Source organism: Vipera ursinii (genome assembly GCF_947247035.1).
Source record: "Vipera ursinii genome assembly, chromosome: 5".
Lineage (NCBI taxonomy): Eukaryota > Metazoa > Chordata > Lepidosauria > Squamata > Viperidae > Vipera > Vipera ursinii.
The window spans coordinates 41,782,605-41,802,974 of NC_139518.1; the positions used below are offsets into that span (position 1 = coordinate 41,782,605).

At 41.3% G+C, this 20,370-nt stretch overlaps 1 protein-coding gene across 2 annotated transcripts in view; it reads left to right on the forward strand.

The window, feature by feature from the left end:
- The window catches only part of GIGYF2 (GRB10 interacting GYF protein 2), a 111,949-nt gene that overhangs the window by 21,230 nt on the left and 70,349 nt on the right, over nucleotides 1-20,370 (forward strand). The window contains exon 3 of one of the 2 annotated variants that reach the window (XM_083365000.1): nucleotides 16,294-16,423. In XM_083365000.1, the coding sequence (XP_083221126.1) occupies nucleotides 16,294-16,423 (130 nt within the window). The remainder of the gene's footprint in view (nucleotides 1-16,293; nucleotides 16,424-20,370) is intronic. The other variant, XM_083365001.1, reaches the window with a different exon arrangement.

Here is a 20,370-nt window from a genome sequence, read left to right on the forward strand (position 1 = left end):
TAATGGCGGGCGAGGGAGGCAGAGGCGAGCAGGGCAGAGCGGAGCTGAGCAAAGAGAGGATGGCAGGCAGCCCCACCAAAGCTGGCTGACGGGAAGAGAGAGAGAGTGTGCGTGCGCACTCTCCAAACCGCCGCTGTCCCGTTTGCACAGCTGCCGCGTTCGTTCATGTTTGATGAGCGTGGCAGACCTCCGAACGGGACAGCAGCGGTTTGGAGAGTGCACGCGCACCTCTCCAAACTGCTACCGTCCTCTTTGCACAGCTGCTGAGTTCGTCCGTGTTTCTTTCAGTTTCTTTCAAACACGGAGGAATGCAGCAGCTCTGCAAATGGGGCGGCGGCGGTTTGGAGAGCTGCTGCATTCATCAAACGCAGAGGTTTGGAGGTCCCGGGAGAGGGGCAGGGCATTCGGGTGGCTCCGGCGGCGCCCGGGCTGAAGGCGCCGCAGCAACCTAGTGCCCGTCGCCTGCGAGTCCGTCCCTCCCCCCACCCCCCCGTGTAAGCTGGCGGCACTGGGCAGTGACAGGTGCATGCGGTGCGGGTGTAGGGGTGGTGTATGTTTTTGCTTGTTCTGCGCATGCGCGTGCGTGCCCACGTGCATGCCTACATGCGCGCGTACATTTTGCGGCTCCCACTTTTTTGTGTGTATGACGGAACCGGTTCTGAGTGGCTCTTTTGCTGTTTTGGGTTGCTGACCCCTGGCTTAGGCTGACCATGTTGGAAAATTAAAAGCTGAGAAAGTGAAGCTCTAAAATGAGTAGCAATAGCACTTAGACTTATATACCATTTCACAGTGCTTTACAGACCTCTCTAAGCTGTTTACAGAGTCATCATATTGCCCCCCAACTATCTGAGTCCTCATTTTAACGACCTTGGAAAGATGGAAGGCTGAACAAACCTTGAGCCTGCAGTACTGCATTCTTTTTTTTTATAATATATTTTATTAATTTTTTAACATGGTCGCCTTAATATTCAGTAAACAGTGTGTTGTCTGGGTTTACATTTAAAAACATTTGCTAACAGTTGGTTTCTATGATCTATAATCCACATAATAGCTTTACTTGATTTCCTCTTCTTCCCATAATGTTCTCTTTTACCAATCTTAAGTTAATACAATTCTTACTGTTTTGATAGATAACAATTGAATGTAATTTTTTTCTAATATTTCCGCAAATAATCACATCGATATAATATTTCTTTTCTATTTAGTCATGCTGGTTGCCTCATCATAGATCCCTTTTACAGTTCTTGTTTACATTTGTTTTTCCCACAATATTCAAGATTTACTTACTGGTTAAGATTTTCTCAAAGTTAATTATATTTAAATATTTGATTCTATTTTTTCTCATGTAAACCATCCCATACTTTTTACCTTACTTAAGGTATAAATATGACTAAAAAAAGAGGAAAAAAGGACAAGAAAAAAGAGGGATAAAAAGATAGTATACTACTGAAAGTCCATGTTTCCCCTGCTAATACATATTTATTTCCAAAAATTTTCCATTCTTTTTTACCATAATTAATAATATATTTAATCTTTAAATATTCCATTTAATAAATCTAATCATCTGGTCTTTAACTCTTATTCAGAACATTTTCCCCTCAATCCATTGTAATTTTCTTAAAATCAATCACGTTTAAATATCTAAAATATGTCCTTATATATAAGCCATTCTAACTCTTTTATATTACTCATATCAAGAAATAAGAAAAGAGAAGAAAGAATACTATGTTATTTGAGGGACTCCTCCCTCTTAAAGTAAATTCATATCCAAAATCTTTCTATTTAACCATATTCAAACAGGTGTTTCTTTTTTAAATATTCTTTCTGATAAGTCCCATCATCTACGGTATTTTCTTAATTTTCATTTTCATTTTTTTATTTTAATTCCATTTATATCCCGCCCTTCTCCGAAGACTCAGGGCGGCTTACAAGCTTAGCAGTAGCCTTCATTCTATGTATATGCCTGCTTATTAGGGCTTTCGCCCCCCCCCAAGCGGCATTATTACAAAGTCAGCTTAATTGCCCCCAACAATCTGGGTCCTCATTTTACCTACCTCGGAAGGATGGAAGGCTGAGTCAACCTTGAGCCTGGTGGGATGTGAACCTGCACTAATTGCAGGCAGCTGGTGTTACTTAAGGAGGCATTAGCCCACTGCTCCACCAAGGCTCTTTTTGGCCTTCTTTGGCCCAATAACTTTAAATCAGTATATTCTGCTGAATCAAAGAGTCTTTCCATATTCTTATTGGTGTCACTGTAGATATAAAAAATAAGTCAAGTACAATAACTTTGTAAGAGGCATTTGCTCTTTCACGTTTGTTAAAAATCTTTTTCTTTCTTTTTCTCTCTCTATCTCTTTATCATTTTTTGTCTCTCTAGTGGTGTTCCTGATGTCTCTGCAATCCATTTTGACCAGTCTTTTTTCTTATCCTCAAATTTGTGTTGCGGTCTTAAAGTATAAGTTGCCTTTTCCAAAACCGATATTTCTTGTAAATTTTTTTCCACTTGGGTTAAATCATACATCTTTGAATCTCTGACCTCGAATTTGTGTTCAGTTGTGTTTTATCTGCTCCTTCTCTATTGTTATTTCCTGGGATTTTGTTGTTGTTGTTGTAAAGTTAAATTGGAGATGAATTGGTTTATGTTTTCAAAGTTATTTTGGATTTCTTTGTGGTTTGAAGTCATTGTTGTTTGAATTAGTTGCAGCATTTCATAGATCTCCTTTGGAAAGGTATTTATTTTTTCTTGATAAGTTCTTTCTGCCAGTCTCTGATTTTCCATAGTGGCCAAGAATCGAGGTTTTCTTTTCTCTGCAAATAGCTTTAGGGTCACAGTTTAGTAGATATTTATAGTTCAAAAAGGTTCCCTGAAGTTTATAATCCTCTGTCTGCAACCCAAATTGTTTTCTTTTTTTGTCACAGCTGTTCTCTATTGTTATAGCTTTGAAGGTCACAAGCACAGATTAGTTTTTTCCAGATTTTGCCAAGTCCTGTATAAAAGCCATAGCTGTCATAGTCTTTACCCACCACTAGATGTCAGCACCAGTTTTTCAAATTATCAAAATAAAAATTGCCTTAAAATGAGAATCTTAACCATTCAACAGTTCCAAACTTATCCAAATTTAGGTTTATATTCATTTCATTTCATTTCATTTCATTTCATTTCATTTCATTTCATTTCATTTCATTTCATTTCTGTATGTTTTGGTCCTCCATAAAAGGTTTAATTCACCGCTTCCATTAGTAAAAAGGTGGTGCAAAAATCCCCCTCCACGTTCAGAGGTTTTTTTCTTCTTGGGAATTTCTCTCTTCCCCCCCCCCCAGGAAAGTTAATAAATAGAATAGAGAAAATCAGTGATCTGCGCTGTTTACAATCAGCTTAAAATAGTGCTTTTTGACTTTGGTTGCTTGTACCTGGGACTAGACCAGTGATGAACTTTTTAGAGATCAAGTGCCCAAAGTGCAACCAAAACTCACTTGTATATCGTCAGGTGCTGGGTGGGCGTGGCCCATTGGGTGGGCGTGGCTGTGGTGGTAACAGCACACTGGGTGGAACTAAAAAACATAATCAATTCCAAATTTGCGAGATCTTTTTCCCCCCCTGCAAGAAGTTGAAATCAATTGAACCTTTTTTTTTGCACCTGGTGGTAGAGGCCTAAAGCGAAAAGGTTTTATAAAACCCAGCTGAAGGCCTAGGACTGGGGCAGTGGCACACGTGCCCATAGAGAGGGCTCTGCGTGCCATCTGTGGCACGCGTGCCATATGTTCGCCACCACGGGGCTAGACTCTGAAGTTAGGCTGGCCTTTCTCCTGTTGGCTTCTGGAAGGCTTTTCCTTGACCGATCAGGTTGACCACCGTCTCTCCATGGTCCACGGGACTTCCTTCTTTGCCAGTTCTTCAGGGCGGCTTCTGGCCCATTTAGGGTCCCCTAACAGGAAGAAATTCAGCCAAAGGACACGGAGCCTTGAAATCCCTTGGCTGCTGCGCTACTGGCGCAAGACTGGAAGTCCTTGCATTACTGGATTCTAACCACTGTGCCACTATGGCTAATGAAATGAAATACAAATAATAGCCTTGCTATCCTAAAAAAAGTTGATAGGTAACAAGTTTTATCAGATAGTAAAATAATTGGCTGGTATTTGAGTCACTGAAGAGTCCATTGCATCATTCAACTCCTTCCCCCTTTTCAGCATTCTTCAAATATACTGTATACATGAAATTGTTGTTAGTATTTATTTATCAAATTTATATAGCCACCCATCTCACAAGAAGTCATGCATCAAAAAAAGTATAAAAACAATACACTTGTCAAACACAATCATATTATACCCACATAACATGATAAAGCAGCAGAGCCACCTCAAGATCTCACTGATTCTCTGAGAGCCTAGGTTGGGTCTTGAGGGACTTCTGGAAAATAAAAAGAGATGAAGCTGACCTCACTTCAGGGAAGAAAATGTTCAATAAGGTGGGTACCACAGCAGAGAAGGCCTATTTCCTCAGCCCTGCCAAGTATAGTAATTCACTGAGAGACGGGACCCACAGTGTGTCTCTCTTGGGACAGATCTGATGGGACAAGCAGATACAGTTCGGAAGAGGTGGTTCCCTCAAATTATCTGGACCTGGTTAAAACCAGTACCTTGAGTTGGACCCAAAGGATGCCTGGCAACCAATGCAGCTCATAGAGCAGAGATGTTATGTGCTGTTTTATAAGCACACATAACTGCTTCTACAGCTGCAGTTTGTAGTAGCTAAAGCTTCTAGATCAGACATGTCAAACACAAGGCCCGGGGGCCGGATCCGGCCCGCGAAGTGGTTTCATGTGGCCCACGAAGCCATCCTGGAAACAGTGAAGGAACGGCCCCCACTGCCTTGGCCCTGGCCCAGAGACCCTCCTTCTGCCAGAGACCCCCAGATCTGTCCCACTCCTGCCCAGGCCTCCATAGGCACCCTTGATGCCAATGATGTAGAGCTGGCCATGCCCACACAGTAGGCCATACGCACTCCAGCCACGCCCACCCAGTAGGCTGCACCCACCCATGCCACACCCACCTGGCCCCCCAAGGGCAACCACAATGCTGATGTGGCCCTCAGTGAAATTGAGTTTGACACCCCTGTTCTAGATAGTCTTCAAGGACAGGGCCAATTAGAGCACATTAAAATAATCCAATCATGAAGTGCTTAGTTCATGAGTAACTGTGAGTAAAATGTTCCTCCCAAATCTATGAATGTTTATCTGACTACCACACAAATATGTGCAAGAGTTGTGAATCCAGGAGGACCCCCAGATTGTTTAGCAGGCCTGTCTAAAACCATACAGGCCCATGCTGTACCAAAATTTCATAGTCCTAGAACTAGCAGGCTCCAAAATCCAGAGCTATTCAGTTTTCCCAGGATTCAGCTGAAGCCCATAGTTCTTCATCCATACCGTCACAGCTTCCAGATAGGGGGATAAGACGTGTATAGTATTAATTCACCAGGGGTAGAGATGTACATTGATAGTCCTTAATTTACAGAATATTTGGACTGGAATTTCCTAAGTGATGTAGGTGTTAAGTGAGTCATCATATGAAATAACTGATTTTATAACCATTTGTGCCATAGCTGTTAAGCAAATCACTGTAGTCATTATGCGAATTCTGCTTGCCCAATTGTCTTTGCTTGTTGGAAGCTGACTGGGAAGCTCGTAAATTGCAATCACCTGACCCCTAAACACTGCAACCATTACAAAAGTGAGCTGGTTGCCAAGCCCCCAAATTGTGATATGTGACTGCAGTGGTGGTGCAACAATTGTAACTTCAAGGATGGTTCTTAATAACTTTTTATGAGGTCCTCATAACTTTGGTCCATCATTAAATGAACCGTTGTAAGTCAAGTACTACTTGTAATTGGATATCATCAGCATCTGATGATACCCCACCCCATGGCAACGGATCATCTCACCAAACAACCTTGGGTTGATATTGATTAGGAGTGGAGAGAACACAGAACCCTGCAGCACCGCACATAGTAGGGACCAAAGGCAGGATCTCTCCTCTCCAGTCACTATCAACTGGAACCAACCCTGGAGAAAGTGCCGCTCACCCCCAGTCATCTGTGATGGTCCAAAAGGATGCCGTAGTTGATCGTATTGAAAGCTGCAGAGAGGTCAAGTAAGGAAAAGATGAATGCACCATCCTCATTCTACTCTCACCAGAGATTATCTAATAATACTCCAAATTTGTCTGTTTTTTTAAAAAAAATAATAGTTACACATTGGATTGAAATTTCAATAACTGGTTCAATAACTTTTTTTAATCCATTGTTTTTAGTTTAGATCCCTTATGATGTATTTATAAAATTTTGGGTTTACCCAAATCTCACACATCAAATGCACCATTGTGTATTTGTATGTCTGCAGAGATCAGCTGCCTTCTTGGATCAAATTAAAAGTTATTGTTTGCTTAATACCTAATTCATATATTTAATTTAAGTGTTGCATTTTTTATATATTTATTTCTAGGCAGAGTTACATACCTTATGTGTTGTTCAGAAAGTAAATGTTTTGCATTTCTACAGGAGATTTTCCCTGTTCTCTTTTGTTCCATCTGTTACTAATAAACATACTGGCCTTGTACAGATGTAACTGGCTCCCTGCAAATTTTGCTTTGAAAGTCAGCAATCAGCCTTGGGAATGCAAGCTCTGTCCTTTTTCTGGAACAAGTTTCTACCTCCTTTGCTGATAATAAATATACTGGGTAGCAAAACAAAGCAAACTTAATGCAAACCAGATTTCTTTTAATTGTGGTCCAAAGACATGGTAAGTCATATTTCAGCCTCTTATTCATAAGGAAACTAGTTTGTTTTAGAAAAAAGAGTATAAAGACAAGGCTGCTGTGACTGCTTTTTGGCTTTTTGCCATTGTTATATTTTATTGGTCTTGGAATTAAGAAAATCAATACTTGTTACATTTGGGGGGGAAGCACTGATACTCCCCAGGAAAATTAGTTTATGTTCACTAGCATCCCTCCTACCTGCTTTTGGTGTGGCTGCATTGAGATCATTCCAGGTGCCTTGAAGTTTCCTAAGGAGACATTGAACTATCAAATGCTTATAATATTTCCTGAGTTAGTTGGTTTAATGTGGTAACAAAGCCACATTGATTATACCATGCTTTATTTAGACTGTTCTCCCAGGCAACAGGGGCCAATTGAGTGTAGTTTCCTTTTATTTATTTATTGATGGGATTTATATCCCGCCCTATCTCCCGAAGGACTCAGGGCGGCTAACAACAAAACATATAATAAGTACATAAATCAAGATAAAATGAAATTGAGAACATCAGTGCAATAAAAAATTAGAGAATTTAAAAATGAATTAAAAATACTAAATATAAATTAATTGAAATGCCTGTCAGTCTAGGTCAGCCTGGTGGAACAGGTGTGTTTTGAGGCCGCGGCGAAAGGATTGGAGGTTTTGGGCTATCCGAAGCTCAGGGGGGAGCTGATTCCATAGGGTTGGCGCTCCCACAGAGAAGGCCCTCCCCCTGGGGGTCGCCAGCCGACATTGCCTAGCTGACGGTACCCTGAGGAGGCCTTCTCTGTGTGAGCGTACTGGACGATGGGAATTTGTTCCCAGCAGCAGATGGCCCTGCAAGTATCCTGGACCTAAGCCATGTAGGGCTTTAAAGGTAAGTACCAGCACCTTAAATCTCACCCGGAGGGCAACTGGTAGCCAATGCAGCTCACGCAGGAGGGGTGTAATATGGGAGTATCGGGGAGCTCCCATCACAACCCGTGCAGCTGCATTCTGCACCAGCTGAAGCCTCCGGGTGGTCTTCAAGGGCAGCCCCATGTAGAGAGCATTACAGTAATCAATACGGGAGGTAACGAGTGCGTGGGTGACTGTATGTAGGGCATCTCGGTCCAAAAAGGGGCGCAATTGGTATATAAGACGGATCTGTGCAAATGCCCCCCTAGCCACGGCTCCAATGTGATCTTCAAAACTGAGTCGTGAATCTAGGAGGACGCCCAGATTGCGTGCTCTATCAATGGGAGGTAACATCTCTCCTCCTATAGTCAGAGATGGAACCTCTTGGACTAAACGAGATGACGGTATGTACAGCCACTCAGTCTTGGCCGGGTTGAGTCGAAGCCTGTTTTCTCCCATCCAAATCTGTACCGCTTCCAGACAACAGGACATCACATCAAGGGCATCACTGGGTTGGTTCGGGGTGGAGATGAATAGCTGGGTATCATCAGCATATTGATGATATTTCACCCCGAAGCTACGGATGATCTCTCCCAACGGCTTCATATAGATGTTGAACAGGAGGGGCGAGAGCACTGAACCCTGAGGCACTCCACAATTAAGAGGCCTAGGGCTTGACCTCTGCCCTCCTGCCAACACCGTCTGCGAACGGTCCGAGAGGTAGGAGGAGAACCAACGCAGAACGGTGCCTCCCACTCCCAGCCCCTCAAGACGACGCAGTAAGATACCATGGTCGATGGTATCAAAAGCCGCTGATAGATCTAATAGGACCAGGACAGAGGAATAACCTCTATCTCGGGCCCGCCAGAGATCATTCACCAGCGCGACCAATGCCGTCTCCGTGCTGTGCCCCGGTCTGAAACCCGATTGGTACGGATCTAGATATTCAGCTTCCTCCAGGTTCAAAGGGAGCTGTCGTGCCACCACGCTCTCAGCCACCTTCGCAAGGAAGCGAAGGTTGGAGACAGGACGGAAGTTGTTTAAAACAGCTGGGTCCAGTGCCGGTTTCTTGAGGAGGGGCCTTACCACCGCCTCTTTCAAGGCAGCAGGGAAGTACCCTTCACTCAGTGAGGCATTGATAACTGCTAGGAGCCAGCCTCGTGTAACCTCCCGAGATGCATAGACTAGCCAGGAGGGACACGGGTCCAACAAACATGTGGCGGCACTTAGTTTCCCCATGATCTTGTCCACTTCATCTGGAGTCACAGGATCGAACTCTTCCCAAATGTACTTGGCCAACTTCATCGTTTTCCTCTCGTTAGATACTGCCCAGTCAGAGTCCAGACCAGCCCGAATCTGAGCAATTTTGTCCACCAGATATTTACTAAATTCCTCTGCCCGTCTATGTAGGGGGTCCTCTCCCGTCTCTTGACTTAAAAGGGAACGGACCACTCTAAATAGGGCGGCCGGGCGATTATCTGCGGACGCAATGAGGGTGGTGAAGTAGGCGCGCTTTGCCACCCTCATTGCCACAAGATAGGATCTAGAAAAGGATCTTAACTGTGTTCGGTCAGACTCAGACCGACTGGCTCTCCAAATGCTCTCTAGGCCCCTTCTCTGGCGCTTCATCTCCCGCAGGTCCTTGGAGAACCAAGGAGCGAGTCGGGACTTGTGCCGGGTTAGAGGCCGCAAAGGGACAACGCGGTCGAGCGCCTCCGAAGCAGCCTGTTGCCAGGCATTAACTAAGGACTCGACCGGGTTGTGGGAGAGGGAGGTGGGAATCGGTCCAAGCGCCATCTGGAATTTATCTGGGTCCATCAGGCGCCTGGGGCGGAACCACCTGGTCGGTTCCGCCTCCTGACATCGGGGGGTGACGTGATGGAGGCCCAACCGCAGGAGGTAGTGGTCTGTCCATGAAAGGGGTTGTGATGTTGGAGTAACCCCACCCAGTCCATTTAGCCACTGCCCAGAGACAAAAATTAGATCCGGCATGTTTCCTCCCTCGTGAGTTGGGTCCTGAGTAATTTGAGTCAGGTCCATGGCCGTCATGGAGGCCATGAACTCTCGGGCCACTTCTGATGCACTGCCCAGGGAAGGTAGATTAAAGTCTCCCAGTACCATAAGTTTTGGAAATTCGACCGCCAATCCTGAGATGGCGTCAGGTAGCTTGGGTAGAACCGTTGCTGTGCAGCTTGGAGAGAGGTATACCAGAAGTAGGCCCAACTGACCACCAGGACCCCATCTTAAGAGGAGGGATTCACATCCGTCTATCTGAGGGGCATTGGCCTCCCGCGGATGGAGGGTCTCTCTGATAACGACTGCCACGCCACCTCCCCTACCCTGAGCTCGAGGTTGATGTAGCACACGGAAACCTGGAGGGGATAAATCAGTCAGAGGGACCCCTCCCTCTGGGCCCAGCCAGGTTTCCGTGATGCATGCCAGGTCTGCGTCTTTCTCCTCGATCAAGTCATGGATGAGGGGAGCTTTATTCACAACAGACCTGGCATTAAAATAGATCAGCCTGAGCTCAGGAGTCAGTCCTCCCTCTTCCCCAGGGCAGCAGGCGAGAGCCAGAGGGTCAGAGCGCGCCACAGCAAGAAGATAGCGTGGGCGTGATCTCAGAGTACGATATGGCCCTCTGCTCCTCCATCTGCTGCCATTCCCAATTACTGTGGGGATCGGTATCCCTGTCCCATCCCCCTGGTTTACAAGACTCTCCTCGGCCCTCATATTGCCGCGACCATTGGCCAACTTAGGCTGAGACAGGTCCGGTGGGATCTTCCCCTCATTCTGCTGGGCCTGACCCTCCCCCTCCCTAACCCTTCAAAAAATTTTAAAAGAAAACCCAAGAGCCTCTTCTTGGTGCCATGCCACCTCTCGGGGTCCCAGGACCCATCATTAAGGAAACGGCGGCATAGGTCTGATGGCCATCTCTGAGAGAGGGGGGAAGCTCTCAGGGCAAGTAGCTCACTTCTGGTGTAAGCCATCAGAGGTGGAAATAGGAGTAAAGGACGAGCTGGTTGGAACAACTGCATATCAAGACCACAGAGCTGAAGTAGTGGCTCCTGAGAACATGGTCACCCTCTCACAGTGATCAGGATCTCAGGGGTCACCATCCAGCTCTGGGTAGGTCGCAGGAGGAGAGAGAGTCCGGTGAATGCTAGCATAGTCTGTTGGTGGATAACTTCGTAGCTCCGGTGATGAGCAGTGGTAGTTCATCTATCTCCATGCCTAAGATGTCATCGCGACCGAGGGGCTGTAGTCAGTCTCCGGTGAAAAAATGAAGGAGGGATTATCTGGATTTAAAGTATGATCCCGAGAGGATAACTGCTATCTCGGGGGCCTTTCGGCACATCCCACCTCCAAATAAAGCTTCAGGTGGTCCCTGGTGAATTCCGCCCTCCAGACCAGATATAGGAGGGTTTTAAATGGCGCTCTAGCCTACAGACGGTGGCCATCATCCCACAGACCTCCGTGGGGGGGGGGAGCTCGATGATCTTATAGATGGGCAGATGGGGGGCAGCAGCCACCAATTCTGGAGCCTCGCCGTCCGGGCTACCTTTCTGGGCAGCCCCAGGTCGTTACAGCTCCTCCGCAGGTGGCTGCAGGACCGGACCGTTTGTCTGTCGAAGGGAGATCGATCAGGTCGTTGTAGGACCTTTTGGTTGTTCTGTTATAGTGTGTGGTCATTTTTATTTTTGTATTTTATATTTATATCTTGTATGTGTTTTAACTTATGTGGGTTTTCAGGGGAGTGTGTTTGTTTTTGTTATTGGTATACATCATCCCAAGTTGAGCAACTTTAGAAACTTAGCAAGTAAGTAAATAAATAAGTAAATATTACACTGTGTTTGGAATAAAGCTATCCTATAAAAGTATCTCAAAGCTTCAAGGTTGGAATAAAATAGCTAAGACTGATTAGTTGAATATTCAGCTAATTGAACATTGCTTTTATTTTTATTTCGTTGCCATGAAAACAGTGACCACAAGGTGGCAGCAAATTAATAGGATAAAATTCCAGTTTGTTTACTAAATCTTTCTTCATTTCTTGCAATAACAGAGGAAATGTCATATGATACTTTTAATAGATTTGGTTTTAATAGTTACTGTATTATTTAACAATAGTTTGTGACTTTTATTTAATATCTACAGTGAGGCTTCAAATAGTACATTAGTAGGAAGTATAAAAAAGATCCTTGGTGGAAAGACGATATGAAAGTGGTTGTGAATAAGGGAAATTGTATATAAGAAAATGATACTTCTATCATGACAGCAACCAACTGAGCATTTGGAGTATTTTAAAAAAATTATCTCCTCCTGATTTTTGATAGATTTCCTATATAGCAAATGTCATGAATTTTATTTGTTATGCCATCCTTGTTGCCATGGAATGAGCAAGCAACCTAAACTGATGCATCACCTCTTTTTTTTAAACAGGATTTTTGGACGTTGAACTACCTTGTGTCAAAAGATTAAATGCCTTTCTCTTTGTAACTGATACATTTTTTGAGATGGTTTACCTAATTCCCTGTGGCATTGTTTCTGCCCTGAGATATTTAATTCAACAAATTTTTCAAAGCCATGGTCTAATGCAGGGGTCCCCAAACCCCAGTCTGTCGACTGGTACCGGGCTACAGCATGCCAGCAGCCGGTGTGCACAAACAAGCAAAGCCCCATCCGTGGGATGCAGGTAGCACATAAAACCATGCACTCTCCGGTCCATGGAAAAAGCTTTCTCCACAGAACTGGTCCCTGGTGCCCAAAAGGTTGGGGACATCTGGTCTAATGATTTACAGAATAGTTTTGGAAAGTTTATTTAAATTATTGGATATCAAACTCCACATATCTTCTGGGAAGGTTGATGGGGGGATTCAAGGAAAAATACTGGTTGCAGTATGTTAGTTTAGAACAATAACAGATGCAAATGTAGGATTGCACTCCTATGCTGACCTAGCCCGAAACTGTCTTAACTGCATCCTCAGAATCAGAATCAGAATAGAGTGGAAGGGACCTTGGAGGTCTTCTAATACAGCCCTCTGCTCAAGCAGAAGACCCTATACCATTTCAGACAAGTGGCTGTCCAGTCTCTTCTTTAAAACGTCTAGTGCAGGGGTCTTCAAACTCGGCCCTTTTATGACTCATGGACTTCAACTCCCAGAATTCCTCAGCCAGCATGCCTGGCTGAGAAATTCTGGGAGTTGAAGTCCATGAGTCATAAAAGGGCCGAGTTTGAAGACCTCTGGTCTAGTGATAAAGCACCCACAATGTCTGAAGGCAAGCTGTTCTACTGGTCAATTGTCTTCACGGTTAGGAAGTTTTTCCTTAATTCCAGATTGCTTTTCTCCTTGATTAGTTTCCATCCATTGTTTCTCGTCTTTCCTTCAGGTGCTTTGGAAAATAAATTGAACCCCTCCTCCTTGTGGCAGCCTCTCAAATACTGGAATACTCCTATCATGTCCCCCCTTAGTCCTTCTTTTCTCTAGACTGGCCATACCCAAATCCTGTAACCATTCTTCATATGTTTTAGTCTCCAGGCCTTTAATCATCTTAGTTGCTCTTTTCTGCACTCTTTCCAAAGTCTCAACTTCTTTTTTGTACATACTTTGTACATGGGGACCCACAATTTCATGAATGAATGAATGAATGAATGAATGTGATGACATGATAGCACTGTTCCAAAATCTAAGGGGCAAGAAAAGAGGGCATCAACGTATTCTCCAAAGCACCTGAAGGCAGAAAAAGAAGCAATGGATGGAAACTAACCAAGGAAAGAAGCAACCTAGAACTAAGGAGAAATTTCTTGACAGATAGAACAATTAATCTGTGGAATGACTTGCCTTCAGAAGTTGTTGGTGCTCCATCAGTGGTGGTTTTTAAGAAGAGATTAGACAGCCATTTGTCTGAAATGGTACAGGGTTTCCTACTTGAGCAGTGGGTTGGACTAGAAGATCTCCAAAATCCATTCCAACACTATTATTCTGTTATTACTAATATCTGATTTTACTATTAAGAACACATATAGTAACAGGTTATTTAGTTTGATTAAAGTAGACTCATTGGCAACATGGATTGATAACTAAATATCCTATTGATTTCAGTGAGTGTACTTTCACTACAATTAAAAAATTGAGAGTGATAGGCTTTAGCCTTTTTTGGTTAACAGTCTATATGACGAACTTCCAATTAAAACTTTTTAAATGCATAGTTTAATTTAAATTAGACATATATTTATTAAATTCATCATGTAATTTGTTGTTTAATCAGCTTTTTTTAAAAAAATAGGGGCATTTATGATATGCTTAGGTCAAAAAATTATGTCGTTTTTGGCCTGTCAAAATACAAAGCACCAAAATATTTTTGTATTGTACTCATGCTCATTGTATTATTTGCTAATCCAATTTAAGAGATTTATGTTGAGCACAGCATTGAAATGGAAGAGAGAACCCAAGAATGATAAGAAGGACGCAAAAACTTAAGAGAAGAGACCTGTTTGGAAAATTGTCTCAACCTTTGAAATAATGATTGTGCATGATTATTTCAAAGCTTCAAACTTTATTACTGAAAAACTGTTCAGTTAGGACACAACTTACCTGATCTTACCACATTATTCAAGTTAATAATTCAGACTAAAAGTAGTTCTGTGCAGAGTTATAATGGACTAAATATGCATATTCAGGATAGTTGATTTGATATACATTTTAGGTCTATATTCTGCTTTCTTCAAATGCTAGGAAAGCAGCAGACAGGATGGAAACCTGCTGCTTTAACACTGCAGTCCATTGAAGATCAGGCTGTGAAGGTAAATAGCTAGATAAAGGAAGGGAAGAGGTTAGCTCTGGAATGCTTTCTGCGTGCTCAGCTAGTCTCTAACTTTTACAAGATGCCGTTGGAAGTTCTTGGTACTAGCCTTTAATATAAGACTCAATATGGAATAGAAAAAATAGCGAGCTTTTTGTTAGGCTCTTTTGTAACGATGAGGCCTTTGGAGGCCCAACCAATCCAGAGTATAGTAATCTTCCTGTATCTAGTGCTAGGCTCAAAAAAGTTATATCCAAGAGACAGAATTTGATAACATAGAAATGACTGGGATATGAGCATATTAGTACAACACTGTGAAAGTCTAATTCAATTTAATCTTATTGCTTGGTAAAAAAAAAGTAGAGATTTTTTGAAGGACTTATTGTAACTTGTTTTTCAAGTGGCTTCTGTACTACAGAATGTTGTCAAAGCTTCTTAGGTTTAGAACTAAGAACAGCCAGTTTCATTGCTTTTGTCTGTCTTGAGTTGTAGCAACTTCACATTTAGAATAGAATAGAATAGAATAGAATAGAATAGAATAGAATAGAATAGAATAGAATAGAATAGAATAATAGAATAGAATAGAATAGAATAGAATAGAATAGAATAGAATAGAATAGAATAGAATAGAATAGAATAGAATAGAATAGGAGAGTTGGACCTTGGAGGTCTTCTAGTCTAACCCCCTGCTCAGGCAGGAAACCCTGTACCATTTCAGAGAAATGGTTGTCCAGTCTCTTCTTAAAAACTTCCAGTGTTGAAGCATTCACAACTTCTGGAGGCAAGTTGTTCAACTGATTTCATCTTTTGCCCTTCTATATTTGATCACAGAACATTTCAAGTTGAATACAGTATAACAGACATGGCCGATAACAGATATGATGACGATTGGGCAAGAAGCTTTTCAGTAATCTTCCAGTGTTATGATTTTTTGCCAGTGTGTCTTTGGCTCACATGGCTCACATGTTTACATAGAGGCCTGTTTGGAGCCTTCTACAATTAAAAAAATTATTTAGCAAGAGTCATGTCCTTCACTTATACCGTGCAATTGGACATCAATCCAGCTGAAGCATTTCAGCTTGTGATTACTGCAGCATCAGAATGTTTGCTCTTGAGCTAATTATTCTCCTGCTTTATTAAAATTATTATAAGCACTGCTATTTATCTACTGAAAAGACTTAGAATTGCAATTTTTTTCTTTGCACCTGCAAACTACTGTCTGGCAACAATGTTTAAGAGTGATGGACTCTAAACCTATTATAGCCCCTAGTCTTCCTCCAAATTTTTATTCTTACAATGTGCTAAAAATATTATTATAATATACTAAAAACATTCTGGTGATTAAATTCACCATCATAAAGAAAGGATATTTAGATGTGTGCCACCATCACTGGCATTTATTTATTTAGCAGTGTTAAACTGCCCAGATTATCTAAGATTCTAGGTAAAGAAAAACAGCAATAATAAACGGCAATAATTCTAATATGAAAAATAGAATATGCAACCAAAATGGATGCTCACAATCAATTCAGGGCAAGGCATATTGGAATAATATATTTTTTTTACTTTATATATTTGCAATAAGGAAGGTGGAACAAAACGTATCTTGCAAGAAGTATGTTTTAAAATGTGCAGGCTTCTACAGAAATTGCCTACAAAGGACTCAAAGTTTAAGCCTGCATCTTGTGATTCCAAACAGGGCAAAAAGAAAAAGTATTCTCGTGTGACATGAATCTTCCTATCCATTGTCCTAACGGGAGAATTACATGTACAAAATACCTAGTTTCATTGATTTCTTTCCCCTCTAGGCTGCGAGCTCTATCAAGTGGTGGGAGTGTGACATCTCCTCCTCTCTCTCCAGCTTTGCCAAAGTATAAATTAGCTGATTATCGTTATGGGAGAGAAGAAATGTTAGCACTTTTTCTGAAAGATAATAAGGTAAGTAGGGGGGAAATAGTCATATCTGATTATATTGAAATCTGTGTATAATTATTAGTTATGTTGCTACAATGTAGGAGCAAACACCTTAGACTCAAAACTTACTAAAGGAAATTTTAAATAATAAACTACTGAAAAGATTATGTTCCTCTAATCTGCCATTATGTTTTTTTAAAGGGAAAAGTTGTGTAGTTCTATTTAACTAATTTATTTATTTTTAATCCCATTTATATCCTGCCCTTCTCTGAAGACTCAGGGCGGCTTACAATTTAAGCACAAACCAATGTGCTTAGCAATAGCCTTCATTCTATGTATATGTCTGCTTATTAGGGCTTTCGGCCCCCGCCAATACACATGAAGAGATTAATAAATTAATTGAGTTGTATCAGAATGTCCTATTTGTTGGATGAAAATATTCTTTGGATTCAGTCACTCATATTTTCTCTCTTCTGTAAATTATTCATTTCATTGATTAATATGTGGACTAAGCCACTTAAAGTTATGAATACTTTGTGGGCTGGCATCACTGCTGCCATCACTAGTTTTCACTAGTATTCCATCTTGTATAGGGTGATATTTCCCCACTGCCTAGAGAATTCACTAAGAGAACTCACATAAATTTGTTTGCTTTGCTGTAACTGCAAGCTATTAGAATGATTATCTGGGCATACACAGCCAGTAACAGAAACGTTTGTATCAGGAGCACCAATTCTTCCATTATTGATGACAATGGTGGAGCAACTGAACAAAGCTGGTGGCCTGGAATAGTTGTCTGCTGAAATCACAGGTTATTGAGACATAAAATGGAAAGATAGGAAGGTCTTGAAGATAATTTAGTCCAAGCTTCTATCCAGTACAGGAAGCCCATTACCGCATCTCCAATACGTGGTCATTTAATCTCTTATCTAAAACTCTATAGAGGAAGACAGTTCACCAACACTTGAAGAAGTCTGTTCTATTGTTGAACAGTTCTTACTGTTAGGAATTTTTGTGTGTGTGATATTTAGCAAAAATCTAGTTCTTTATAATTTAATATTCTTATCCTGTTTACAGAGTAGCTGTAAACATTTCTGCCATTTATATGATAGTCTTTTAGATACCTGAAAACAGCAATCATACCTCCTTACAATTTTCTTTTCTGTAGACTAAACATATTTGTAATCTCCAACTATTCCCTATATGTTTTTCTACATAGGTCCCTTATCATCTTGGTTGCTTACCTCTGGACACATTTTAGTTTGTTGAAGTTCTTTCCAAACTGCGGTGTCAGAACTGGATGCAGTATTCTAGCTATTGCCTAACCATTGGTAAATAGAGGAATAATGACTTCACTTGTTCTTGGCACTATATCTCTGCTGATGCAGCCTAACACTTGCAAATGCATCACAGCTGCCCAAGTTGCTTGATAGTGAAATGGTTGGCATATAAATTTAACAGTCAGTAAATTGTTAGTTCATGTTCAGTTTGTGATCCACCAAGATACACAGATCCTTGTCATGTATTTTGTTTGTTTTGGTGCCTTCCAGTTAGTGTTGATTCCTGGCTACTGCTGGGCTAGTCCCTACAGTTTTCTTTGGAAGTGATTTACTATTGCCTTCCAAGGACTGAGAGTGAGTGACTGGTCCAAAGTCACCCAGCAACTTCATGCCGAAAATGGGATTATAACACCTGGTCTCTTAGTTTCTAGTCTGGCGCCTTAACTACTACACCAAATTGACTTTCTTTTCATGTGTAGTGCTGTCCAATACAGGTACTTTCAGCCTGCATTCATGCCTTTGATTTTTCCTAGCTAATATAGGACTCTGTATTCTGCCTATTCCTCCTTGTTTACATTCTTCGAATCTTGGCACTGTCTTCCTAATGCTTGCTATTTCTCCTAATTTTGTTTCATGTAAAATTAATAGTCATATTTTATAACTTCTAATTTGAGTCATTTTATAAATGTGTTGAACAGGATAGGCCTGTGGTACACCACTCAATTTTTCTTTCAGCTTGACATGGAGCTTTTAATGAATACTCCTTGAGTATAATTGTTCAACTTGCTCTGTCCATCTAATGATAACATACTCTACCCATATTTTGATATTTTCTCTACTAGAGTCTCAGATTTTGTCAAATGATTTGCTACAGTTCAGGAGGCATGGTCATCTGATGTTGCACTTTACAATCTCTTTGCTTAGGAACAGAAATTCTGGCCCTAAATGTTAAGTAAGGACTACCTATAATTTAGTGGGGGGATTCAGAATATTACAAGTTTTGGGGGTTCTGGAGTGGAATTCTATATTATCACAATTATCAGTCTTATCACTTGTCATTATTGCACTACACTATATTTTTTATATTGCTGATATGCCACAGTCATTATGTGTTGAGTTCTCAAAAGTATAACTTACTGGGTTATAAAGCTTGCTACTATGGTGACATTCACTTATCATTCAAGCTGGCTGAGGTAATGGTACTTATTGCAGAGAAAATTTTAAATAATATTAGTGTGCAGCCCTGAAAGAGAATTCTTTTTTTGAGGTTGTCCTGCTGATGATGTTGACACTTTCCTTCCATTATTCATGAATGCTTCTGAATATCGCTTCTACAATACTGCCTGATACAGTCTTAGATATTGATGTTTCCACCAGCTGATACAGCTCTTCAAATCCTAGCAATAGATTGTATTTTTACCAAGCAGCCATAGTTCACACTACAGATTACCTATTTGATTATTGCCCAGGTCTTCCACTATGGCAAATAATGTAATTTCCAGGAATTGTAAATCAGAGTTGGTACTGATGAACATTTTGTCAGTGGACCTGATATTGACTGTGAGTTTTGCAGGTGTTGATATCATTTTTTTATTATTTGCTTGTTGTTGAAGAGAACTGTTTTCATTCAATTTGTATGGCTGCCTATCTCAATAAGTGACTCTTTAATAATTAAAAAAGTAAATTGAAATTTAAAAATAAAAACAATTACAATAATACAAAACCTAAAATATATGGCAACTGAGAATAAATCACCCATCATAATCCCCAAATTAACCAAGAAACAGGTCCCTGCATATATTTGTGGTCCCAGATCTGGGCACAGCTCTTTAAGAGCTTAGATAAACTATGAGAGTTTGGACCATCCTAATTTAAAGTATAGGTAATCCTTGATTTGTGCCAATTTGTTTAATGACCGTTTGAAGTTATAATGTAACTGAAAAAATGACTGATGAACAGTCGACACACTTCACAACCATTGCACTGTCCCTACTGTCATATGATCAAAGTTCATGCACATGTATTTATGTCAGTTGCTGCATTCCAGGTCATGTGATTGTCATTTGTAACCGCCTCAGAGGGCTTCCAAAAAGCAAAGTCAATGAGGGAAGCCAGATTCATTTAAAAGCCATGTGATTTGCTTAAAGATCAAGGCAGAAAGATTGTGAAATTGGGGGTGATTCATTTAATGACCTCGTCACAGTAGTCCTATTTCCAATTGTGTGTATATACATATATAAACACAAACACGTTTGTGTGTGTATGTGTGTGTGTGTATATATGTATGTATATATATATAATGTGTGTGTGTGTGTGTGTGTGTGTGTGTGTGTGTGTGTGTGTACAGTCATGGCCAAAATTGTTGGCACCCCAGAAATGTTTCCAGAAAATCAAGTATTTCTCACAGAAAAGTATTGCAGGAACACATGTTTTGCTATACACAGGTTTATTCCCTTTGTGTGTATTGGAACACAACAAAAAAGGGAGGAAAAAAAGCAAGTTGGACATAATGTCAAACAAAACTCCAAAAATGGGCTGGACAAAATTATTGGCACCCTTAACTTAATATTTGGTTGCACACCCTTTGGAAAAAATAACTGAAATCAGTCGCTTCCTATAACCATCAATAAGCTTCTTACACCTCTCACCCGGAATTTTGGACCACTCTTCCTTTGCAAACTGCTCCAGGTC